Genomic DNA, 25,384 nt, shown 5'->3' on the forward strand with positions numbered 1-25,384 from the left:
GTCCTATGATGAGTGAGGTCACGCACAGTCATGTCCACGCGGTTTCACGCGCCAACCCCAAGTACAGTAAAGAGCAGGGTATTCCTCAGCACGGATTAGTCGGCATGTGCACCTCTCTTTTTTACACTCCTCTTCATCATTCACCGTCCCCTCCTTCGATCTCTTCGTTGTTTAATGTCTTCACACACACACGTGGACACATCAAGCAAGTAGCCGAAACAAGGTGGTTACTGGATCAGGAAGAAGCAAAAGGAAAAAAGCTCCTGCAGGTCGAGCAATGGCGGTCCCAGAAGGTCGAAGCATCTACGAGGTGCTTGGCACCGTCCTCTACTGCAAGGTACCCGTCATGATCGATAACGCCGACGACCCAAACGCGGAGCAACAGCAGCAGCAGCAACAACAGAAGCAATGGGGTGACGTCGACATCCCTCTTGACTACGCCGCCGCCCTGGCGTTGCGCGAGATCGATGAGGCAGCCATGGCCGCACGCTACACGGCTACCAAAGCCAGAGGTGCCGCTTCCGCCACAGTCGGAGGTGCTGCATCGCGCGATGGTGCCATGGTGGCTGAGAGAGTGCCTTTCGCAGCAGCAGCAGGCGCTTCGGCGGCCGTGCCGTCTACAGTGCCGGTGCCGCCTCAGCGATCTGGCACGCCGCCCTTCATGTCGGCGCGCTACGGCACCTTAGGCGGTGGTGGAAGACAATTTCCCGCTGCAAAGACGACACAGCGTGTCTGCAGTGGCGGAAGCGCCAGCAGGAATGCCCTTGGAGCCAGCCTCCGAAGCGGTGCCGAAGTTGGCGGAACCCAACGGGACGCGGGTGAGGCCGTAGATATTGCAACACAGAACGCCTATCTCGTCAAGGCACACATCCGCGCTGCGGTAGCGGCGAAGAGCGGCAGTGGTACTGGTGCTGGGCCAGCTGCATTGCGGTCGACCCGCGGTAGCAGCGGCAACGGCGCGTTGACGGTGGCGCAAGCGATGGAGATTTTGTTTCCTATAGAACCGGAGGGCCACGGCGGCGGTAGCCGAGATGATTCCGCCAAAGACGGCGAAAAGGAGACGAGTTATGGTACGCTGACATCTCCGCTCTCCGCTTCCCCATCTGGGGCCCTTGGCGCAGCAACCACCGCTGCTGTCACATCAGCTGCGAGTACGCCGGTGATGTGGCGCAGAGCCGACGTTTCCCACCTGTCTCGCCTAGACGTGGTGCTCCTCTACAAGCACCTTCAACACCGCTGCACCTGCGAGTCGGCGCGCCCTCGCGGGTTTGTGTGTCCAAATCGAGAGCGCATCTACAACGATGGCCTCCGCGAGCTGATCCGGCAGGTGACCCTCCTGTGCCCAGAGCGCGGCCTCCTGCTCGATGAGTTAGCCCGTAGCATGCGCGAATCGATCGAGACGTACGATGTGCTGCTCGACAGTGCAAACCAGTACGCTGTGCGCAAGAGTACTGAACGTGATCTGCATCAGCACCTGTTTGCGGAGAAGGCCGCGCTCGAGACGGAGGTGCGCCGTCGTGAGTATCGCGTTAGCGAATGGCGCGCCAAGTACGCTGGTCTTCAGAAGCGTTTTCAAGAACAACAAGCGGCGGACAGCAAACTACACGCAGAGGAGATCGCCTACGCCAAGCGTGCTAACCAGCAGCTGGTGAGCGAAATCAAGCGGCTCGCCTCGGAGGCAGAGAAGGCCAAGGAGGCCTGAAGCGTGCGTTTGTACACCTCCACATGTGGGTGTGGGTGTGGGGGGGGGGGGGGGGCCGGTGGGTGTCTAACACTGTATGTAGCGTGGCGGCTTCTTTCTCTCTTTTCTTTTCCAGCTCCTCCCTTTCCCAAGCGTCCGTGACGGTGGTGTCTTGGATTTCACCCCCGGTGTGGATTTCAAGTTGCTGGCCGAATGTGACACGTACCTCTGATCTGGATGTATACGACAGTGCTGTGTGCCGTGGGTGTGCGTGCGTCGGCTCGCTTGTGCCTCACGTGGGTTTTGTCTCTGTTGTTCTCGCTTCTCTTTGCCTGCTTGTCAATCACGTTGGCTTGCAATGTTTGCTTCGGTGCTGGTGTGCACGTGAAGGCGTGTCTGTGCAGCCCCACCCCTGTTGGCGTCACCCTCTCCTTCCCTCATCCCTCTCATCCCTCTTCTTCCTCCATGCAGGGAAAACGAAAGGGATAATGCGGGGTGGGGGGGGGAGGGGGGGGAAGATGGACAGCGGAGGGTGGGAGGGAGGCGATGTGAATGCCAGAGTGTGTCATGTAAACTAGGCGTTTGACCACGGCTATAGCCATTGTTGCTTAGCACTACTACTAATACAAAGCGAACGCACCCACAGCAGTACGTGTGCGTAGCGCGTGCAAACGCAGCCGCCACCACGAGTGCCTTGCAGCGTGGGGGAAACGGCCCCCCCCCTACTTGGGCACCTGCCCATTCACGCACGCACGCAAATATACATACATACGTGAGTTTCACCTCGTGGCGGGGGAAGGCGGAGGGCATGTGCGGAAGATGCTGATAGGCATGGCGTCAATGCGCAGCTCAGAGCGTGGGCCGCTTTCTTTTGGTCTCAATATGTGTGTTTGTGTACTTCTCAACCCGCCTTCGCACCCGCTGCAACTCCTCTTTGGCCATTCATCACACTACTCACTACCACCACCACCCCTCTCCTCCTCCTCCTCCTCCTGCGGTGCCATGCTCTTGCTTCCCGTGCGTCTGTGTCCACCCACTCGACAATGCCAGACCACCAGAACAGAGATCGCGGTCGAAGAGGGCAAAAGCCAACGAGAGACTCGCTTGAGCCGATTCAGAGAGGATAAGAAAGGGGCTCTGTCAACACACCCCACTCCCCCTCCCTCCCTCCCCCAACTCTCTTGCTTGGTACTCCACTGTTTTGCCCGACAAGCTTACGGGCAACTGCTGCTCCCGCGCCCGTCCCGCGCACTCCTTCCTCCCTGTTCTTCTACCTACTTGGTGCTTTCCTCGTTGTCTCGCACACGCACACATATACACACACGTCTACCGAGACGCGCGCACAACGCACTCGTTTGTCCATCGCATGGCACCTCCCCTCCCCCCACTCCCATTTCATGTAAGTTAGCTTCTTCCTGTCACTCCTGTGTTTCTGTGGATGTGTGATTGCATTTCTGCACACACGCCATTGTGTTTTGTGCCTGGGCCTCACTCTCCCTGTACCACTCGACCATCCCCTCTCGCCCCCCTCCTCCTCCTCCCTTCATCCCCACGCTTATCGCATACATGCGCACAGGCGTGTTCAAGCAAACGTCGTCTATACCTCTTCCTTACCAGCTCGACTGTCTTTTTCTCAGCGTGTGTGCGTGTGTGTGTGTGTGTGTGTGCGTAGCGAAGCGCACCCCTTTGCTCATTTTTCGCTTGTCTATTGAGAGGCATTCATGCAGCGGCGCTTGGCATCACGACACACGTGCACCATCGCGCAAACTGAGCTTCGCTTCTCCTCCGGATTTTCTTTCACCTTCCCATTCCCCTCAGCCGTATAAAGAAAATCAGCTCGTGACTGTCCCATGGAACCCCCAACCGAGCGAGCACAGTGGCATGCTGCTGGCTGGTATGGTAAGTGTGACGGCGTGGCGTCGGCGAGACGAGAACATGCAAGGCTCGGCACGACGCTTGGTGTTGAGGACACCAACAACAATCAGGTCACCTCTGTAGCGGCAGGGATGACCTCGGCAAGGCAGCCTTCGCAATTCTCCCTGACCGCAACCACCAGACACCACGACAAGTCCTCCCGGCAGCACCTGCTGTCGATAGAGCAGGACAACGGACTAGGCGGCACTCACACGCGGCAAACAAAGCCGTGTACCGCTGTCGTCGCTGCCGCCACGGCAGCGACACGGCCTTTCTTCTCTGCAGCCAACGTTCGTCACCCAGCGGCGAGTGTCTCTTCGCAAGAGTGGCAGAGCTGCTCAGCCTTCTTCGCCTGCCCCCCCAGCGCCGCGGACACCCTCCCCAACATAATGAACTACTCCTCCGTATCGCACCCGGCGCTGAGGTCGCGCTCCATCTCGGCCTTTCAGCAGCAGCAACTGCAGTACCTCCGCATTCTGTCAAGCCACAGCAGCAGTGCGCAGAGCAGCCTCTTTTATGATCGACCATCGTCGGCGGCACCGCGCACGGATGACTCACGACTGGAGACATTGGGAAGCGCAGCGGTGCATTCACCAGGGAGTACGACGTCGCTGTCGAGCGGGAACAGATTCGGGCTCTCCGCCATGAATCTGATGAAAGCTCCACCTGTGGCCACCACGGCGCAGATGCGTGCCTTCAGCAACAAGACCCTCTATGCACGTCCTCGGCCAGCGAGCTTTACCTATACCTCCTTCTCAGACTCGCAGCTGGCGGAGCCGAATCACGACTTGGCCGAGGTTCTGGGGGTCGGAAACAACAGCTCTCCCACTGCACGGACGCAGCGGGCAGGCATGATAACCAACAGCGCTGCCAGAGGCCCCGAGCCACTCTCGCAGAGTCGCCAACGTCGTCCTTTATCTACACCGCGGTCTCGCCACACCTCTACGATGGAGGAACGAGAGCAGGCCGTTGTGGGTGACGCAATCGTAAAGGCTGCGCAGCGCATTCGTAGCCGCCCAGAGTCGATGGTGCCGTACCAGCAACCGCGACAGACCTCAGATGGCCTACCACCTCGAGCTGTACAGATGCACGCGCAAGGCACCCGCGCGGACGCAGCCGACTCCGGAACCTCAGGTTGCCAGTCAGGTGAATATGCCTCTATCGAGGAGAACGGCTACAGTGACCACTTCTTTGAAGAAGGTGAGGCGTCTGAGGAGCTGAAAATGGTGATTCCCTTCACACCCCAAGCCGCTGCCGGGGCAGCCGGGATCGAGATTGGCCCTGCTGCAGGGGAGTGGAACCTACCGCGCATTCAGCAGCGCATCCTAGCGGCACGGTCGCAAGCAGAGGTGCACCAACACTTCACCAGCGCCATAGAGATACTACTCGCTGTGCAAATGAGTCTGGACGTGGACTATCAAGAAGCTTCGCAGGGCGGTGGTGGCGGCGAACCTGCCTCGGGCTTCTCGCTCACACCTACACAACGGGCGTACTACGCCGATCTTGTGGGGCGCGAGCTGCAATACGTCACTGCTCTGTGGATGGCGAAGCTGCAGTACACGGAGTCGCCGACGCTCACCGCCACGGCGCCAGCTACGAATCGGCTTCGAGAAGCTGTAAGTATTACCAGCCCCTACACGGTACCTCCCGACGCTACGCTGGCAACTGAGGCGAGGTGGGAGGAGAATAGGCCGCGTTCCAGCAATAGTCAGGGCAGCAGAACCAGCCGTCGTACAGCGACGCACATGACCAATAGCACTGCCGCCAGCACGCGGCAGCCTAACGGTGCCACGCCCGCGCACGCAGATGTGGCGGTGAATTGTGCCTGGACAGGCCATCGATTCCTCAAGAGATCACTACGCAAGAAGGCTCGGGTCGAGTTTCAGGAAGCACCAGTGACTCAGGCTTCCCCTCATCTAGCGCGGCCTCCGCGTGACAGTGTTACGGATGACTTCTGCCGTGGTGGGTCGGAGGCAAGTCACCTCAGCAGCGTTCTCGGCGATACCAAGAGTAGCAAGGTACGGGCGTCTTCTCCGCATACTTCGGCATCTGATGGGCGCGTCATATCCACTACCGGTATCTGCGAGAGTAACCAGCCCGTCCACGTTGTCCCAGCATGCCTGACACTCCACAGCACGACAGAGTTTGCACAGCGTAGCGTGCAAAGCTCACTGATTCGTCAAAGGCGCACCAAACAGCCCATCCGCCGTGACCCGTGCTTGATAGAGGCCCTCAGCACTGACTCGTCTCTTCTCGAAGAGCTCCCCTCGCTGTGGGATGACGAGGTGCTCGGGCCGAAGCTGCACTCACCCTTTGAGAGCGCCGTGATCGAGCGCGTGCGAGACCTCTCCACGCCAGTGAAGAAGCCATCTGCCAACGCCCCCAAAACGGCGACAGAGGAGAAATCATCCTCTCACAGCAGCCCTCTCCGTCACACAGCCGAGAGCAGCAATGGACACACTACGAGCCACCGCGGTTCGCTCGTCGAGGACGTGTCCTCGACGCACAGCAGTGGGGGTAGCGGGCGGCGGGTCAGCAAAAGGAGGGCTAGCCGGTATGTTTGCCAGCTTTCACCGTCACGGCTGCCGATGCCGTTCGCCGAGTGGTACGCTACACGCGACGCCGTGACCCCTGCGATGGTGACATCGGAACACAGGACAGCTGCTACCGCTCTTCACAAAACAGAAGACGCCGCCTCGCCTGTGTCACCACATGTGCGATCATCAGACGCGCTGTCTGCTGTGCCTGACTGCTCCTTCCGACATATCCCCGAGAGAGACCGCCCAATCCCCTCTGCTGAAACTGACGTTGACAGCGCTGACGCTCCGCTGTCCTGCCGGCATGCGGGAGCGGGAGGGTCCATTCACTCACTTCTTCGATCCTCAAGCCCCACTACAGGAGACACGTGCCCTAGAGGTCAACCACCGGCATCATCCACGCTCTCTGCCGGAGCGGGCGATTTCAATGCCGCACCTGCTAGCGGAGTCTCTCTACGCAGGCCTCCCTTGTACGTGGAGGATGGCGAGCAGCACGACGAGCTGAGCATGAGCAACACAAGCAGTGTGGCGAAACCCCACCACATAGCGCGGCAGAGCGTCGTTTTTTCACCACGGTGGAGAAAGAGCAGCGTGTCGCTCTCGATCATCGACACTTCATGTGACCTGCATCTGCTGGCTGACTCGTACACCGACTCCACGCATCCCCTGTCCCTCCACCGCAGCTCCGGCGGCGACGACAGCATCACCTCGAGCGGCATCATCAGCACCTTCGCAACCACCATCACCGGCACGGGCGTAGCTGACTACTCGTTCACCACCGCGACTGCAAGATCATCGATCATAGTTACCGCTGCCAGTAGCGTGGCTGAGCAAGGAGAGAACGTTTTTCCCCTGCCAGTGTGTGGTTTAGTCCCCATGCAGCACAGTGCATCGCCGCTCTCCTTTCCTCGGCCGCAAGCCTCTCCAGTCGCGGCGCACCACTCCCCAACCGCTACGCCGCATCGGTCATCGCCAACCTTACCAACCGCCTCCAACACCGGCGTGCAGCACATCTGTGTCACATGCGTTCCCTCTGAGGGGACTGCTGCGGCTGATTATGGCAATCACCACTACCCCCACGGGCATCACCGTACGCAGAATCTGCAGAAGGGCATACTGAACGGGAATCCAGGTCATCAGGAGTCATCGCAGCTCCTCAGCTCACCTGTCTCTACATCGTTCCTCGCTGTATGGGACGAGGATGAGCAACATGACCCACCCTCCTCGTGCCCACACATGCCCTACGCCTACGAGTATAAAGCGATTGTTTGCAGTGACGGACAGCCCCACAAGCGCCTCATACTGTGCAAACCTGGGGGCCCGTTCCATAGCGCACGCCTTAACCACACCTACACCGGATTCGCCGCTGCCAGCGACGCATCCCAGCGCGGAGGCAGCGAGTCGGCACCTTCACGTTCGCTTTCTCCTACGCCAGCCCTGACTCCCACATATCCGCAGGACACTGTTTCCACGCCGGCACAATTGAGAGGGAATGAGAGCACCTTGCCGAGCCCTTGGGCGGAACTGCACCATCACGAGCGGTCCGATGTCCAAGACGACGTGGAAGCCAACGAGTCACGTACATCCCCCGTGGCCACCAGCACTTCTCTGGTAGCAGAGCAACTCGAGGAATGTCTGCCTCTACCAATGCTAAACACGCAGTCGGTGGTGGCGCCGCACCCGCTGCAAGGAGCGTGCATGGCGGACGACGAACGCGCGATGGTGGAGTGCATTGCGCTCAAGTCTGTGGAGATGCCGAACAGACCACTAGCAGACTATGAGAGTTGGGAAGCTGTGTTGACTTCCTCTCCGAAAGACGAGTCGGCGTTGGGAGGGGACTGTTCAGCCGCTCTCATTAATGGGGCTCTCATAAATGGTGAAAACGAAGTAAGTGTGCCAGCTACTGTTGCGGCTCCTGAGCCAGGGCTACAGGACGCTGACGGCAATCGGGTGCCTGGAGGACGATGTCAGTTTATTTTCAGCGGCGATGTAGCTCAGTGTTGGCTGGACGAGGAGGGCTATCGCGCCGGAAACTACTGCAACCCCTACCGAGTGGAACTGCAACGTGCGGAGGCGACAGCGCTGAAATGGTATGGGCTTTCTGGGCACAATCGGCGAATCATGTCCGATGTCAGTGGCGCTGATGTGGCGAATCCACAGCACACGGCGCATGGAGGTCGGTCAGTTTCATTAGCCGCTACGGCGACCGTAACTAGCGCAGCGGAACCTAGCGCGGAAGTGTCAGCTGAGACGTTGCGCAAAGCAGGTTCTGTGGGATGCCTGCATGGCGACGCGACGAGCACTTGCAGGGAGGCGGCGTCGATCTGCACCGCGCCTCGAGAGTGGCTGAAAACACGCCGTCGGGAGCAGCAGCGTCAGCAGACCCCGCAGCCAGGGATGGACCGAGAAAGGAGCTGCCGACTTCTGGCCAGCTACGGCGCCCCTACCTCCGCTACCTCGACGGAAAGCCGCGGTCGAGGTAGTGATGTTGACATCACCAAGACGCTAGGGTTTCTGCGCAGTAGTGTGTTGGAGACAGAGATAATGAGAGGCGGAGAAGCACATGTCCACTCCGCCGTCAGGCACTCTTCTCTGCCTCCTGCGTCAGTCACGCAGCTTCGCCGTCGACAGTTGTGAGGCAATGACGACTCCAACGCGCTCCGCTTCATTGTTGCTGCTTCCGGCGTTGAGGTGGCAAGTGTAACACAGCGGAAGCGACTGGAGACAGCAGGTGCCGCACATACCCATTCATGGTAAGCCGCTGCTCAGTAGAAGAGCCGTGCCTCAGTGGATGGCAAAGCCCCGTCCCTCCTCTTTGTCTATTTCGAGCCCGTGCCTCGACTCCACGGTGTCTTCGAATGCAGAATGACAAATTCACTCTGCCTCTCTCCAGTGGAGTAGAGCGCCCGGCTACTTCATGATGAGATTTGACGGTTGTTGTTGTGATCGCTGACGCACGGTACACTTCGTGGCGGATTCACGTCTGGCAGGACAACAGCAGAGTGGAAGGCGTTGCACGAAAAGGAGCCCAAAATAAAATGGTGCGACTGAGCGTGCCTCGTAATATCTTCGATGGATCACCAACTTCCACAACTGCAACGCCGATACACACACACGCATGCACGCAGGCAGGCAGGCGCGCTTGTCTCTCTTCTTGTTCCTTGAACGCTTCTGACAGCTCTCAGTGACGGGCAGACACATCAGCACGTGGCATCGCAGAGTACAGTGTGCCACTGAGTATATAGAAATGCCAAGCAGCTCCCCTCTCTCCCTGCCAGTGCCAAGCCCCCTCCCCCCTCCGGTGGCGACTGGGCCAAGCACCTACGACGTAGCGAGACCAGTGCGATGTCTCGCTGCGGATGTCGGCGGTCAGGTCCTGGCTGGCGCTGCGTCGGACCGACCTGCGACAGTGAACCCGTCTGTGCCACCCACATGATGGGCGGAGTGCCAGCGTGACTCGAACGTATTCCTCACCTGGCCCTCGCTACCGACGGGTGTGGGGAGCCTGAGCGTCGCACCAAGGGATGCGCCAGGTGGCGGCCGGCACAATGGGAGCGGCTGTGAGACGACCTGCGAGGGTGCTGGGCGGGCAGGGCTGGAGGCCGGGGCTGTGGTTCGGCGACTGTAGTGGGCAGCATTGCTGCAAGGTGTGTCGACGGCTGCTTGGCGCCACGCGATGGGCCTGTGGCAGGCCGAGGAGGGGGCGGCGGCAAGAGTGGCGTTCAATGTAGGCTGTAGCAGAGTGAACACGTTAAAGTGAAGACACAAGACCCTATTCCATGCAGACTCATGCGTGGATCTCACTTTCTGCGCGTTGTCTTTGTCTCTTCCATGAACGTCTTCTCTGACTCGTTCTCTCCCTCCCCCTCCCCTATTATGTAACCCTCCTATCCAGTCGCTTCTCTTTCCCTCACCATGACTGTATCGGCTGCTGCACCTTTGCCTCTCTCTCTCACACACACACACACGCTCTCTCTCTTCTTCTTAGTCATGTTTGCTCATCTTCCCCCCTCCCCTCCCCCTCTTGTGCGTGTGTGGGCGTGTGGCCTCGAGGAATCCGTTACGAGAGAGCCGATCGTTTCCTTCTACCTTGGCGCCAGTGTGCCTCCCTTTCTATATCCCTGCGCAGGTGGGTCAATGTTGTTTTGGTGCCTGCACCACCCACTCATCGGACAGGCGCGCGTCTCTGCCCCCCACCCCCTCCATATTTCCCCTCCTCCACGAAACAACGAGCGAAAGCCAATGAGGATATGGGACACATTCCGTACATGTACATTAGAGTCACACAGGTGGGCCAGTGCACGTGCTCGTGACGCGCCTGCTCCCGTCTCTTACCCTCCCCCCTCCCCGCCGCCGCCGTCTCCAAGACAATGAAGATTGACCAGAAGAAAAACGTATATATATATATGGGCGCCACTGTAGCAGTGGCGGCGAGGGCCACGACACCGTCTGCTGTGGCGGCGTCACCCATTCATGCCGCTACACGTAATTCGGCTAAGAAGAGTGTACGGGGCGGCAGACAACTGCACGTCTGCATGCGCTTCTGTGTTTGTGTTATACCGCGCAGTGCACTTGCCACTGCTTGGAGACGACTCGCTCTCTCTCTCTCTCTGCGCTGGGGTGGACTCTGGCATCTGCCAGCCGCCGCCTGCCCAACCTCTGGGGCTCGCGTCTCTCCCTCTCTCCCTCTCTCTCCACTGGGCGCTTTTCTGCCGGCTCACGCGGGACAACCAACAAAGCGAATGCGTGGCAGAGACGACGGCAGTGCGCTCACCCATGCGGCAGGCCACATTTGAGAGTTTTCGTGACGTTCCCCCTCCATCCCTTCACCTCCTCCCCCCTCCTGCCCCTCTCTCTTGTCGGCCAATCCCTGCCCTCAGCAGCGTGTCCTCTGCACCGCACCTCTCGCTGATCATCGCAGCCGCACAAGGGCAACAGCGCGGAGAGCACTTTTTAAAAGATCAAATACCAGAGCGAAGGGTGTGTAGGTGTGTGTATCCAGGCGAGAAAAAGAGAAGGGCTTCGTAGCGATGCCGCGCACATCCATGTGCCGGGCTCACATTTGCCCGATGTTCTCCCCGACGCCGTACGCGTCTGTGCTCCTCCACAGAACACCGACCACACCCCTCGTGTCCTCCTCCACCACGATTGGCACTGTTGTCGCTGCGGCATGTTCGCAAGCACACGCGACACCACGACGCTGGCAGTCCTCCGCCACCTCGTACCCAGGCACGACAACTGCAGCGCACGACTCCGTCGTGATGGAGCAGTCGAAACAGCCTCAGCAGGGGAGCATCGCCATCACCTACAGCCCGGGATCTGGCGCGGCCGGCAATGGACTGACGCTGCCGACCACAGCGCTCACGGGGCATTGCGACATTATTTCCGAAACGCTGTCCAAGGCGGATGAGCTGCAACAACAGAAGAAGGCACAAGAAGCGCTTGGTACTGGGGCGGACATTCTCACAGCGGAGGGCATTGATGAGATGGTTGACGAGCTGAGGGAGATTACGACGAGCGAGGTGGAGGTGCTGGTGGGGCAGATGCGATCACCGGCGGTGGTGCAGCAAGCTGGCATGCATGAGCTCCGTCGTACGCTCTACTACGCCACCTCACTGAAGTCGCGCGACTGGATTGAGCCAGCGCAATATACGTCGCTGATGCGTGTCTTGACAGTGGAACTCCTGCGCCGCGATAATGAGGGTGTGTTGGCGCCCGACGATGTGCTGTATGTCACGACGCACATGATCACAGCAAACTTCTATAATCGGCACTTATGGAATCGAATGGAGAAGTCGCTGCTGCTACCACGGAACTACGACACAATCGACATGGCCACTATAAAGGCCCTCTCAACAAAGCTGTTCAAGACGCGTCGCGGCTGCGCGAAGGAGACGCTGGATGTGCGGCGAAAGATCTTGAGTGCGATGACGCGCCGTGTGGCGTTGCTGGCAAACGATTTCGATCTTCCATCCCTGCTTGGTATCTTACAGTGCTATACCATACACGACATGGCGCCACCGCCGCTCCAGTCGCTCGCCGTGCGCGCGACAAATCATGTGAGCGAGTTCACGCCACAGGAGTGCGCGACGCTTTCGCAGGTGCTGCGCAAGTTCAGCCTTCTTCGCCTCGAGGTGTGCGAGCGGCTTGTCGAGCGCATCTGCACCGCAGATGAACTCAACCAGCACATGGTTCACTCTGCACTGATATCGATCCGCACGTGCTATAATCGTGTCAGCGACTCGGGTCGCAATGCACTGCAAGCGGAGCCAACCCGGCAGAAGTTGCGCGCCATGGGTGAGCAGGTGGGCTGCCGCTTGCAAGAAGCCACGTTTCCAACAATGCACGTAATACTGAACATACTCGACATCGTTGTAAACCTGCGCATCTACGTGCCGAAGAAGTCCCTGCAGAGCCTCTTTACCCGAGCACTTGGCATGGTCAAAGTTTCCGTAGAACAGGAAGATGATCTGATCGACCCCGTCACCGGAAAGCGCGTGCGGCCCATCACAATGGAGCAAGGCCGTCAGCTGCATGCGCTGCTCCTGCACTATGGGTCTGATTTGTGCCCAGATCTGCAGGCACTGCTGAAGCAGTGCTTCAAGGACGGCCTTCTACCCGATGAGGCGTCCCTCTGACACTATGTTGGACCTCTGCAGAGGAGAGCTCTACTACCTGTACCTCACTACTTCGGTCTCTCTCCCACAGGCGATGTCTGACTGTTTGACCTTGACTGCAGTGTGGATACGATTGTCGTTGTCGTGCGTTGTGTTCGCGTTATTTCATCCTTCGCGTTCTCCCCCCCCCCTCCCTCTCTCTCTCCTTCCTTGATTAGAGAGCGAGAGAGACCCGGCGTGCGAGGAAGAAAGACGCGCGCATTGGAGATTTACGTTGTGGGCGCGTTGGCGCCTCTTGTCTTCTCACTGGCTGATACGTACACTTCTGCATGTACACCCAGGCCTGTGTCGGTGTCCTCACCCTCTTACCTCTCTTCTCTCCAATCCTGGATTGATAATGCTTTCTCAGTCGCTCAGAGTAAGGAAAGTAAAGCACATCCTACAGCTAGCTAGGCGCTCTGAGAAGAAGGCTGCAAGTGGAGGGAGGAGGGCATCGTCTGTCTTGCACCTTGTCATACTCTTTGATACGCGTACCACTTCCTCAAGCACCTGCTCTCGCTCTCTTCATCTGGCCCTCAGCCTGCGCCTCTCCCACCCCCCCCCCGCTTTCCCACCTCTCACCCTCCATCGCTTCCACTCAAACATGCCAGCAATGGTGGCAATGCTGATCTCTTGCCTGTGTGCTTGTTGGCGAAAGATAGGCGGAATGGCGATGTCGCAGCCATGAAAACTGTGGGTTGCCTTGTATGCCTTAAAGGTGAATGAACAGACGACAGACTGAGCATCACCACGTGTGTCGCTAGTGCTCTCGCACGTCTCTCTCTCCACCTCCAGTGGTACCTTTGCTCGTTTTTTGCGTCCTCCACGCCACGGCAGGGAATCAACACTTCTACCTGATCTCCGCCTCCTCTTCTCCCTTGTCTATCGATGCTGATCACATTTCGAGACTCTTGCTCGCGCTGCAGTCTCGGAGGGGGATCATCAGCATCTGCCCTCTGTGCGCTCACTACTGGACTGCCTTCAGGTGAGAGGCTGCGAGAAGCAGAAAGAGACGTACCCTTGGGTGACTTACCCCCTTTTTGCCCTATGCTCAGTCGGCCGCTCTCTGTGTGGTGGTCGACGGTGCCACGTCGTCACGGTCGCCGATGCCCCATCGCGTTGTCCGCCTCTGTGTCGCACTCACAGCATCGACGCCGCTCTTCTCACGTAGCCACATGCTACGGGCATCCTCGAACGTGTCACTACAGCTCTCACAGTCTTGTTGGCCGCCGCGTCTCAGCTATGAGCTCGGGAGTCCCTGACGCACCGACAAGTGCTGAGCCGTGGGTGCGTCTCGTGCACCTTGTCCTAGCTCGTCCTCTGTCTGGGCAGCGAAGCTTGCCGCTCAGGGCAACAGATGCCCCCACTTTGGCCGACGTAGCACATGTCGGTGCTGCCCTTCCTGCAATTCACAAGCTATGGATGTCTGCCTACCATCCCGCCTTCGCCGTCGTCGCGTCTGACTCGGATGCACAGTGGCAGCAGCACCGACTCCTCCCAGAAGAAGCAGAAGAGCTGCCACTGTTTGTGGAGGCGCTTGGTCAGCTCGCGGCGGCTCTTCAAGCGCTAATCGTAGAGAAAGCTGAGGCGGCAGCAGCAGCAGCAGCGGCGGCGGAGGGCGACGACGACGATACTGCTACCTGCCTTGAGGTGCACGAATGGTTCGTGGAGCTGCAGGCCCTCTTGCTCTTCATTGGGCAGCACCACCTGCGCTTCCTGATTCCCACGACCTTTTCGTCTGCACTGTCATCCCTGGCTGCTGCCTCACTGGTGCCTGAGACGCACAAGGTTGATCAAAGAGTTGAAGCGAGTGACAGCAAAAAGCTCGACAGGCCAAGGGCAGAAAACCCACAGGAAGTAGTGGCCTGCGACGGCTCTTCGCTGGAACAGGCGGCGAAAGAGCCGATGGCGGGCCACACGAGTGCACTTCCGGTGGTTGTCAAAAGCAATGTCCCCGGCGCTGCCCCGCTCCGCCGCCTGTCTCGCCGCGAGAGCGAGGATGTGCAGCACATGGCGCCGCCGCTGCCGGTCGAGGAGCTTCTCCGTGTGGTGGTGCTGGTGGAGGCTGCGCGGACGATTCTCGATGTGGCAAATCCCCCACCACTCGCTTCAGGGGTACGCGCGGAGGTGTACGGCGTGCTCTTGTCCGTCGTCAGTGTGAGTGAGCAACTGTCGTCTACGACCCTTGCGTCGCTTGCCGCGTGTCTGGCGCGATGTGTTGATAGCTATGTGACGTGCCAGCAGCTCTCGGCCGTTGCGTGTGCGCCACCGGAGCCGGCAGCGGTGCTGGGAGAGTACGACGTCAGTGGTGGTGCACAGGCGCCCCGAGAACACTTTATGGATGGCCGCCGTGCTGCACTTTCTGCGTTTCTGCGGCGTGTCTCACTTGACGTCCCTGCGTGGGTTACAGGCCGCTCTCTCACCATCTCACCTTCTCCGATTGAACAACAGGAGGCCGCACAGCTCGAACGCCTCCGTGGCGGCCTGGGCACCCGCCTACGCCCTACCGAAGTCCTACACCACCTTCGTATACTCGCAAACGTGTTGCAGCGCCGCCTCGCCGAAACGCTTTATCACTCGGAGACGGGGCGTAACACGCCCCAGTCACACCAGGAGGCCGAGAGATGCTGCGGCAGCGACGCGGTCGTCTCTGTTAGCAGCACCGGAGCCGCTCGTGTGGCGAGGGAGGCGAGGTTAGAGGCTGGTATGCTGGGTATTCTCCCGCTTGAGCAATACAAAGCACGATTGGTGACGAGGTTGAGTGGGGCTGAGTCAACAGTGACGACCCAGACGCGGCGGAAGCGGCGCACTGTGGCAGCTATTAGGGCCGCAGCTGACAGGGAGCGAGTGAGCGAGGGCAACTTCGCAGCGCACAGTACCACTAATGTCTCCTCCCTTCCCGTGCCGCATGGAAGAGCATCTCCACCTTCATCCACACCCTGCGACTCGTTTCAGCACCCCTGCGTCGGCTACGCGGACTGCAGGGCCACAGACGACAACACTCGAGTATCCCTCACAGACCTTGCGGAGATGTGTAGCGCCATGGCAGCCATCGGTTTCCGTGGCGACAGCACCGCTGCAGAGGAACCGATGTGGCGGCACGCAGTCGAGTTCGCATGTGCGGAAATCGTCGCGATGGCTGATGCTCGAGATGCAGGGGATGCAATGGGTCATGCCGACGACGAGGATGCTGCTGACGTTGCGGTAGATAGAGAGGCGGTGATTCGCCAGGCGTTGCTGGACGCGCGCGATTTGTGCTTTGCACTTGATTGGGTCGGCTACACGCGCGGTTACGATCACGTCATGGCGATGCTGGTGCGGTGCGGCTTCTTGTGCGAGCCGATTCCGGCGCCGTCGGCTGTTCGGCGCTCCATGAAAGACATAACATGCTCAGTCTAAGCGGGGAGAGCACATTGAGGAGTCTGGGGTCGACGCGTATTGCTGACCGAGCGAGCGGCCACTGGCGACAGCACTGCACCGCTACTCTTTTCGCTTCTCTACCTTTTCCCCAGCTTCATGGTCGACTCCTTTCCCCCGCCCCCAATCGTCTCTCCCGCTTCCACATTCGTGTGGGAACCCCCCACCACCACCACTGCTGGCGCAGCTTCCTGTAGCTATGCCGCTCATTCTTAGCGCATTCTCTTCTCAACAACCATGTCGGTATCTCTACCCACTGTGCATTGTGGACATCTGGCGCCGCCTCCTCCCTTCCCTCTTCCCGGAGAGCTGAAAGGCATGAGGAGGTCCGCCACTCCTCTCCTCAATCTGCACGAAGCCGTACTGAAGCGCTTCCCACCTCCCCCCCCTCCCCCATTCACCTAACCGCCACTGATCAAGCCGATGCGTCGCTGCGTAGCACCTGCGTGCTGTGCTACTTGAATGTCCCCTCAGCAGAGCAGCAGTGGGACCCGCACACCCGCCCAGGCCAGCACCATTGCCGAACCCCCCTTCCGCGCTCCCCCTCTTTCTGCGTGCCAATGTGTGTGTGTGTGTCTTACTTCTCCTCTCTGCCTCTCTTCTCTGTATTACACATGAAAGGAGCCACAACTGCGCGCAGCCGCCACACTCTCCGTCCCGCTCTTCCCACCCCACACTGCAATGTCAGCACCACGGCGCCCCTGCACCATTGTAGAACTGCAGCAGCTCGAGGAGGAGGCGTGGGCCTCACCGGCTCAGCGGGCACTGTACTCCACGCGCCACATCCCTGGGTTCCCGTGGCACACGGTGCAGGAGGTGTCGTCGCCTGACAAGCCTGCAGCTGCCAACGCAACCGCCCTCTTCACCGGCGCTAGACGTCATGTCATTCCGTATGACTTTCTCTTCACTGTATTCGTCAAGGGACGATGGGTCGGCCGACGGCTTCTCGAGGTCTACACAAAGGAGCTGCCGCATCACACCCCTGCCTACTACGAAGCCTGCCTGCGGAAGGGCCGCCTGTACTGTGTGCAGCGCGGCACTCTCAGCCGTCACAACACACAGCGCCGGTTACTGAAGCGGTCGGCTGCCATGCCTGTGTCGGTGGGCAGAGCCAGAAGTTTCAGCGACAATGCCCTAGACCAGGCCTCGTCGTCGTACACTGCCCCTACCACGACCGAGATGTCCGATTCAGACCTCCGTCAACGCTTCCACGACGACTGCCGAGCCGCATCGGCTGCTTATCCGCCCTCTCAAGGCGAGAATGTGGTGCTGCAGCACGGCGATATCGTGTATCACACGGTGCACCGCCATGAAGTGCCTGTGACGCTAGGAGTGACTGGCACCGATGCCGTGCTGATCACAGCTGTTTGCATTGCGCATTACGGTCTCATCTGTGTCAACAAGCCAACCGGGTTACCGACACACGCGACGGGGAGATACTACTACAACTCTCTGACCGCACTGCTCGAGTACGTGTTGGCGCCAAAGCGGCTGGCGGCGTGGCTGCTGCTCGAAGACCCTCTCCTGCAGTCCCTCGTCTCCACCGAGCTCCTCTCGCGCGGGGAGAAGTCGGAGCTGTACGCGTACTATGCGCCTTCTCCAGTTCCCGTAAGATCGACTGGATCAGTCCACCAGCCCTGCGAGCACCAAGTTAACAGCGAGAGAAACACAGAGCACCGTTTAGCGTCTTCGCACTGTGACTGTGCAACGGCAACCGACGCGACCGCCTCCAGAGGTGCAGACCTGGACGAGATCGACCCCGAGAAAGTGCCTCGACCGTGCCACCGACTGGACAAGGTCACTTCCGGCGTGCTACTGCTGGCCGTGCGCCAAGACGCGGCGAAGCGAATCGGATTAGTACTGATGCGCAAGGCAAAAGAGGTGGAGAAGGCAGTGGCAGCGGAGCTTCTGGGTCACGGAACCGAGCCGCCTGTCTCGCGGGAATGCCTCTGTCAGACGGCGGTCACCCCAGTCGCTGAGCGCATGGCTAGCCACAATGGATGTGATGGCGATACCGGTCTACCGGCCCTGGGCGCGTCCTCCTCCACACCCCCCTCCCTACCAACATCTCTGCAGCGCATTCTCGCCGGCACATATGATCTGCAGAAGTACTACCTGGCGCGTGTGCGTGTTGAGTCGACTGGAGTGTTGCCGGCAAGCGGTAAAACATCGGAAACCGAGACGCAGCGGCAGCACAAGCTCGACCCACCACCCTTAACATCACCACATGTACCCTTACTACCTCCTTCGCCCCTGAATCTTTGGCGTGTATCAGGTGGAGAGCCATGCTTGAGAACGCACAATGCCTACTTGTCGCGCATGCTAAGCTCCACAAATGGTGTCTGCGATATCGCGTCTGCGTGTGCTTGCAAGCCGATGAAATACACCTCAGCTCTGCCGGGTGTGTTCCCCGATGGCGTGCTGACGACGGTGCCGACTCCTGCACCTGAGACCCTTACGCCTTCCGCTGCTGCCGCGGCAACGCTCTTTCAGTGCCTCTCCGCCTTGCCCACCGTCACTACTGCCGCTCATCAGCACAGTCCACCACAAACTGGAACGAGCGTGGCGAGCGCTACGGAGGAGGCGCTGGTGCTATGCACCCCTTACACGGGCCGCCTGCACCAGATTCGTATGCATCTGAGCTCACTCGACTGCCCCATCGTCGGCGACGTTGTTTACGCGCGCACAACTGGCAGCGCAGACGTGCCAGACAAGTCTTCAACCCAAGCACAACCACAGCCACTAAGGGGAAAGCCGAGGGACGCGGAGGACGTCACCTGCGACTCCGACACATCGTCTACTAAAGCCACGGCAGCGCGCTACCCGGACACCAGTGTTGATTGCGCGGCACAACTCTCAAGTGATGACCGCAACTTTGTCTTCTTCGATGCCGCACAGCTGCCAGCTGCCTATCGTCGCTTTGCAAAAGCGATGAAGACGGCAGTCAGCGGGGTGGACGCTGCTTCCTGTTCTCACCAGACTTCTCCATCGAGTAGGAAAGAGGAGCAGGCCGTGACAGTGGACGCCGACGGCGGGCTACGGGCGAAGAGCGGTGTAAAACGCAGTCGTGCTGAGTCCAGCACAGGCGGCGGAAGGGAAGCTGAGATGACGGAGGACATGGCCAACCTTGAGAGCCAAGACGCCCGGGTCGCCAACACTACTCGTGCTGGCGTAGTTATTGGTGCGGAAGCGGTGGAGGAGGAGCAAAGTAGCGCCGCCATCACTTCGTGGCAGGATGAGCCGCTCTGCTACGAGTGCGCTGGACGTCTGCCAGTGGTGGCCGCAGGGGAGTGCGCGACGGGCACGTCGGCCATCTGTCTGCATGCGTGGGTGTATCAGATTAGGGAGGCCCTGCTTCTCGGCACCGACGACACCGCACCGTCGAAGGCAAGCTCGTCATCTGCATCGCACTTTCTGGCCTTCTCGGAGGATGGGGAGAGGGGTGCACAGATGAACAAGCACACGCCACAGTGCTCGCCATCTCGCGGTCGTGTGGTAGTGGAGAACGATTTTGTTTGCTTTGAAGCCCCGCCGCCGGCGTGGTTGCAGTGGTAGCACCGGCAGCGCGGCGTACACTGCTCTCGCTCTCTCTCTCTGCTAAGGGATGGACGATGGAACGCTGGCTAGCAGCAGCCGCGCTATCACGAGAGCAGACAGAGGGAGGGCAGCACGCTCTTTGCGTCCAAGCCAAGGGCGGGCGGTGTAAACAACGAGAAGCGGTAAGAGAGGGGTGGGGGCATCTTGAGGTGCATCGCTGGTCTCGCCTCCCTCTCTCTCTCCCCATTCCACCCCCCCCCCTCTTCCCTACGCCGCTCTTTTTCGCTGCCTGTGGAGTGAGACACGACACGAGAAATGCACACGCACACCGAAAGAGGACACGTGCCGACGTCGTCTGGTGGTTCTTCGCATGTGCCCCCACTGTGGACATGATGAGAGCAGAGGGGGAGGCGCGGGCAGGGCAGAGTATCGGCAAGTGAGCAGTTCAGTGAAGCGCGTATCGGGGGTATTCCCTCCCTCCCTACCGCCGTCCAGGCATCTGCCTGCTCTCCCTCCCTACTCTGTCTCTCTCTCTACCCGTACCCCAACTCCAGCACGCATTCGTACTGGCGCATGGGGGCATGCGCATGCGCGTCAGACTCTCCTCCAGTGCCTTCGCAAGCTGACATTCTCTCTTGGTGGGGCGTATGTGCTTGTACGCACCCCTCCCCGCCTTGTCTTCACACCAGCGCCCCCCCCCCTCCTTGCCCACTCCCTCATCACCACCGCGGGGGACTTCGCTCTCTAGCTCTTGGGCGAATCTTGCGCGTCCCTCTCCCCTGCCATGCTTCTCCACGAGGCACTGCTGTGCACAGAGTGCCCCATCTGCTTGCAGCCGCTAGGCTGTCGTATTCGGCCTCCCCACAGCCGCCCCGCCTCTCCGCCCATCCTCGTCACCCCCGCGAGAGTCACCACCGACAACAGCGAGGCCACAAGTAGTACGAGTCCGTCGGGCAGTTCCCCGCACTCGCCGTTGCAGCTGGACGGGTTAACCACCTTAGGTGAGGCAAACGAGTTCCGCATCACGTTTGCACCCGGTGTGTACGGGATCGATGCTGCCGATCCGTGGCACCCAAGCCTTGCCACCCCGTCTCCAGCGTCCCCCCATGAGCTATCAAGCTCGCTGGATCAGCGCAGCTTTGCGCTCAGTGGGGCGAGTCTGTCTGGAAGCGGTCACGCTGCCGACAGCAGCAGCGTCGAAGGCACCACCGGCGTTGTGGTGCTGCCGTGCGGACATCTTCTGCACTACCTATGTGCGATGCAGCTGTGCGAGTACGCCACCCATCCGTCCTGTCCAGTGTGCCGGCTGAAACTCGCCTCCGACGCGGATTTGATTCTCTTCCGTCCCCAGCTGCGAGCCTCATCGATCGTCGCAGCCCAGGCGCCTGTTGGCATCTCTTTCAGCTGCACGAGCGCCATCACCACACGAAAGCGCCGTAGACCAGAAGAGGCGGAGAGGGTGGAGCACTGCACACAGTGTGCAGATAACCACGGAACGGACGACAACGCCAACAGTGGTCAGGTGTTCTCGCTCGAGTCGGCATCGCAGCGAGTCTGTGCGCCGAGCCCCGCTGTCGTGCACACCTTGACGTCGAAATCTGGTGGCGAGTGCAGTGCCACCACGCGTATTCTCAAGGACGTTTTGGCGCTGACGGACGCCTGCGCGACACCGAAGACGCTGATTTCGCCTGGTACGTCGCGTCAGGAAATTGGCAGCGATGTGGATGCGAGCCAAGACGAGGACGACATTACGATCGTCGGTGCCCGTCAACTTCCGCCCTCTCAAGCCTACGCTGAACTGCTGCTTCGCACCACTGCCACCTGGACGGAGCGGGCAGAAACGCTGAAGACGCGAGTAGAGCACCTTGAGAGAAGTCAGCAGCAGCTGCAGAGCGACTGCAGTGAGCTCGAGCGCACTCTCACTGTTGCGCGGCGTCGCCGTGAGCTGCTGCTGACTTCCTCCTCGCCGAAAGATGAGCAGGACACGCTTCGGTCGGCACAACGACTGCGTGAGCTGCGTCGCCTCTCTCTCGAGACACGAACGGCCATGTTGACCTCCACGGCACAGCTGGCAGAGGCGATCCGCGACCACGCGGAGGTGCAGCGGCAGACAGAGAAGTACATGCGCAAGTTGTCGAGGCTCGACTGTGAAAAAGGAGACGGGGGCACCGGCGCCAGCAGCAGCGGCGTCTGATGGCCCACTGTGATGCCTTGTAAAGGCAATGGACCCCCATTCCTCGGCCTCCGTAGGTGTTTGTGAACTACCGTCTTCATCTCTCATTCGGCACCGCTTGAAAGAGGCTAAGATGTTCCCCCCCCCCCCCCATTTGGGCGCGCATGGAGCTCCTTTGCACAGCCGCTACACTCACATGCACAGAGACAATCGGTCGAACGAGACCGCACGACCAATTCTCTTCTCCAAATCGAACAGAGTAAGCGATCGCCAGAGGAATCACCACTGCCCAGCGAGCTCCTCCTCACCGGCTCTCTCCCTCCCCCTCTCTCTCTCCCTCACTTCCTTGCACCCTCCTCATCTCTTACTCACGTGAGTAACGCATACAGGCACAGCTGCATATCCACCATCCTAAGGCGCATAGACACTCCTCTGCGCTCTCTCATCTCTCTCTCTTGACGCGCACCAGCACGACTGCCCTTTTCGCCCACCTCGCGACGCAGCGGCAGCGACGCGAGCACAACTCAGCCCGACCTTCGATTTCCCTTCTTTCTTTTGCGCTTTTCGCCTCTCCTCTTCAGTGCACCGATGCCCGTCGAATACCCGACAGAGAACGACTTGCCGCACGGGAGTAGTGAGGAGGAGGAAGAGGAGGAGGAAGAGGAGGAGGACGAGGACGAGGAGATCGAGGAGTGGACAGAGATGGTGCCGCTGAGCGAGCTAGAGGAGCTGGAGGATGGTCCTAGCAGCTACTTTGTCGGTGGTTTCAGCGTGTGCAGCTATCTCGGCGACGCTATTGACCGAGTGCAGTTTAAGGAGGACGTTGTGCTCGTCTTTCCCGGTGTTTACGCAGCAGCCTCGTCCTCCTCGCCTTCGTCTTCGGCGCCGCTGGAGCTGAATGAGGCGAAGCTGGGAGGCTTGTGCGTGTACAGCGTCTCCTACGCTTCTGAGCACGGTGGGAGCGAGAAGATGAAAGAGCCACGCTACGCGTCGCCGTCGAAGCGTCGCGTTGGGCCGTGGTTCACGTACCTTACGGCGGCAGCGACAGCTGTGTTTCTCGTTCAGGGCGGCGGCAGCGGTGGCGCCGAGTCCTTGAAGTCCCGCAAGGCGTACAACCCCTTGCAGGCCGCCGCGTCGAAGGCAGCGGCGGCGCTAGACAGTCAGGACGCCGCTGCGACAACCGCCATGAATACCACGAGTGGCTCCAGTGTGTTTGCGCCAGCGATCACTGCCACTACAGCGAACGCGCAGCTTTACCCCGTGTTCGACTTCCTCATCTCCATAGTGTACAACGACGAGTCCACTGGTGTCGCAGCGTCGTCAACTTGTGGGCTGCCCCACTACGTGCAGCAGCAAGACAGCGACAAGGGCGACGAAAGCGAGGAAGGCGAGGAGACCGGCGAGACGGGTGGCGACGGCGGCGATGGGCCTGAACAGGAGTCCCAAGAGCCCGCGGCTGGTGCTTTGCGAGAGGAAGCCGCCATCACCCTTGCCGGCGTGTGCGCGCGCGCCGGCGTGATGATCGGCTCCATTACGCGCACCCACATCACCCATTGTGTCATCGGCTCCCCGCAGCAGCATCAGACGTCATGTGAAGCCGGGGCTGTCGCTCCTCGAATCGCCATCACGGCTGCGCCTCTAACGGAGGCACTGGTGGATTACTGCCTGGTGTACGGAGGGTCGTCGTACGGGCTTTACGCCTACCCGCGCTGCGCGCTAACTATGCGGAGCTGCATTGTGGAGGGGCCAAACGCAGCGGCTGTGGCGTATAACACCGCTGGTGCCTCCGTCATCAGCAAACCCCCCGCGGGCTCTGGTCGGGAAGGCTCTGCCATTGTTCAGCTACAGCGGCGCCAGGCTCGCACGCAGCTGCTGCGCCGCTACATGGATCGCTTTGACGAGGGCCTGGACAAAAACACAGGCAATGGAGCGCGTGGCAGTGCATCTCTCGACGTTGAGGATGGTGTCCTTCCGCGCTTCTGCGTTCCCGGGGCAAGCGGTGCTGCAGCGGCTGCCATCCCGATACCGTGCGAGGTTGGTATCATGTGCGATGACGCTGATGTGCATATTGAAGACTGCCTCGTCACCCACACCCGGCACGGGGTGCTTCTGCATGGTGGCTGCACCGGCACAGTGGTGAAGGGCTTGTCGGTGCGCAGCATTGCGCAGGTCGGTCTCTACGTGTACGGAATGGCGGGCGCGGCCGATGTGCAGTACAGCTCAGTGCACGCGTGTGGTGAGGCGTGTCTGCTGGTGGTTGGCCCGTCTGCTGCCCAGGTGCTCGCCGCAGAGGCTGCGCTTCCCACCCGCCCATCTGAAGAAAGTGAAGAGGAGGAAGACGGCGAGGCCTGCAGTGGCCATACCCGGCGCCGCCCTGTATTCGCCCAGCACCCGCACATTCGATCCAACTGGTTTATCGGGGCTGTCCGTGTGCAAGGCGAGGTGCGTAGTGGGGCCATGGTGGACAACCTCGTCTTCCTCCCTCGCGACGAGAAAAGGGTTGCCGCGGCGGCATCAGCCGCTGCCCAGACGTTACTCACCGTCACCGCCAACGCGGCGCGCGGCTTTGCGTATGTCGGAATAGAGGGAGAGCGGGCCCCGGCACGCGCGGCAGACGAGGCCGTCGCTGCGTAGACCCGTAACTCTTCCTCCACTGGGCCTTTCTCTCTGCATGTGTATTGTCGGTGCTCTTCTCTGGCCTACTTCTCTTGCTTCAATCGACTGCGTATGCGTCGTGGATGTACATCGAACGTGGTGCTTGTGTCTCCTCTCCTCTCCTCTCGCTCTCTCGCGTATGTTCATTACTTTCTGCGTTTTGTGTATTTTACTTTGTGTGTGTGTGCGTGTGTGTGCGTGTCTCTACGCCTTTGCCAGCACCGCGCTCACAGAGGCGAGAACTGAAGGGGCATGTGGTGGTGCACTTCACTAGACAGTCCTAGTGAATGAGTGCGTATGGGAGAGGAAAAGGGGACCCCCTCCTTTATGCTCGCGTAGGAGTCGCACAACGTCTCTCCAACGGAGAGTCGGCGTGGCGTCGCTTTGCCACCCTACGCCCTCCCCTCATCTTCGCTTCCTTAGCGCCCCGCGTCTTTGCGCCCCTTCAAGAAGGCAGCCAAAGAGTGTGAGCGACGGGGCAAAAAAACACGCGGGAGGGGACACACAAGTGTGTAATGCTCACACAGGGCCGCAAGCCCTTTTCGTCCTTCCACGCAACCTCCTCACGCACACCGAAACGACGACCTCCCCTGCTGCGTTCACCGGCGCTCGGGGCGTTTGCGCGTATGAGTACGCGTGCTCAGCCATCTCCATATTGGATCAGCCATTGTACGCTGGTGAGCTACACGCACATTTTTGTCCAGGTGTCGTGCGTGTAATTCCCCACTTCACAGATGCACGTATTTTTGCATTGTCGTGCCAGGGTAGGTGGAAGCCAGCGAGACTATGGCACTCTCGTATCACCACCTTGACG

At 60.0% G+C, this 25,384-nt stretch overlaps 7 protein-coding genes across 7 annotated transcripts; all 7 read left to right on the plus strand.

Moving 5' to 3' along the window:
- Positions 1 to 277: 277 nt before the first annotated feature.
- Positions 278 to 1,702, plus strand: LBRM_26_1140 (conserved hypothetical protein; the record flags this gene model as incomplete). Its single annotated transcript, XM_001562295.1, has 1 exon — positions 278 to 1,702. The coding sequence occupies one exon, from the start codon at positions 278 to 280 to the stop codon at positions 1,700 to 1,702; it is 1,425 nt and encodes a 474-aa protein (XP_001562345.1).
- A 1,829-nt stretch (positions 1,703 to 3,531) lies between these two features.
- LBRM_26_1150 (hypothetical protein, unknown function) lies at positions 3,532 to 8,769 on the plus strand (the record flags this gene model as incomplete). Its single annotated transcript, XM_001562296.1, has 1 exon — positions 3,532 to 8,769. The coding sequence occupies one exon, from the start codon at positions 3,532 to 3,534 to the stop codon at positions 8,767 to 8,769; it is 5,238 nt and encodes a 1,745-aa protein (XP_001562346.1).
- A 2,393-nt stretch (positions 8,770 to 11,162) lies between these two features.
- On the plus strand, positions 11,163 to 12,770 carry LBRM_26_1160 (conserved hypothetical protein; the record flags this gene model as incomplete). Its single annotated transcript, XM_001562297.1, has 1 exon — positions 11,163 to 12,770. One exon carries the CDS (start codon positions 11,163 to 11,165, stop codon positions 12,768 to 12,770), a length of 1,608 nt encoding a protein of 535 aa, XP_001562347.1.
- Positions 12,771 to 13,676: 906 nt separating this feature from the next.
- On the plus strand, positions 13,677 to 16,187 carry LBRM_26_1170 (conserved hypothetical protein; the record flags this gene model as incomplete). The annotated part of the gene is made up of 1 exon (XM_001562298.1): positions 13,677 to 16,187. The coding sequence occupies one exon, from the start codon at positions 13,677 to 13,679 to the stop codon at positions 16,185 to 16,187; it is 2,511 nt and encodes an 836-aa protein (XP_001562348.1).
- Positions 16,188 to 16,886: 699 nt separating this feature from the next.
- LBRM_26_1180 (conserved hypothetical protein) lies at positions 16,887 to 19,760 on the plus strand (the record flags this gene model as incomplete). The annotated part of the gene is made up of 1 exon (XM_001562299.2): positions 16,887 to 19,760. One exon carries the CDS (start codon positions 16,887 to 16,889, stop codon positions 19,758 to 19,760), a length of 2,874 nt encoding a protein of 957 aa, XP_001562349.1.
- A 766-nt stretch (positions 19,761 to 20,526) lies between these two features.
- LBRM_26_1190 (conserved hypothetical protein) lies at positions 20,527 to 21,936 on the plus strand (the record flags this gene model as incomplete). The annotated part of the gene is made up of 1 exon (XM_001562300.2): positions 20,527 to 21,936. The coding sequence occupies one exon, from the start codon at positions 20,527 to 20,529 to the stop codon at positions 21,934 to 21,936; it is 1,410 nt and encodes a 469-aa protein (XP_001562350.2).
- A 567-nt stretch (positions 21,937 to 22,503) lies between these two features.
- On the plus strand, positions 22,504 to 24,549 carry LBRM_26_1200 (conserved hypothetical protein; the record flags this gene model as incomplete). Its single annotated transcript, XM_001562301.1, has 1 exon — positions 22,504 to 24,549. The coding sequence occupies one exon, from the start codon at positions 22,504 to 22,506 to the stop codon at positions 24,547 to 24,549; it is 2,046 nt and encodes a 681-aa protein (XP_001562351.1).
- Positions 24,550 to 25,384: the final 835 nt, after the last annotated feature.

The sequence above is a fragment of the Leishmania braziliensis genome, chromosome 26 (assembly GCF_000002845.2).
Source record: "Leishmania braziliensis MHOM/BR/75/M2904 complete genome, chromosome 26".
Classification (NCBI taxonomy): domain Eukaryota; phylum Euglenozoa; class Kinetoplastea; order Trypanosomatida; family Trypanosomatidae; genus Leishmania; species Leishmania braziliensis.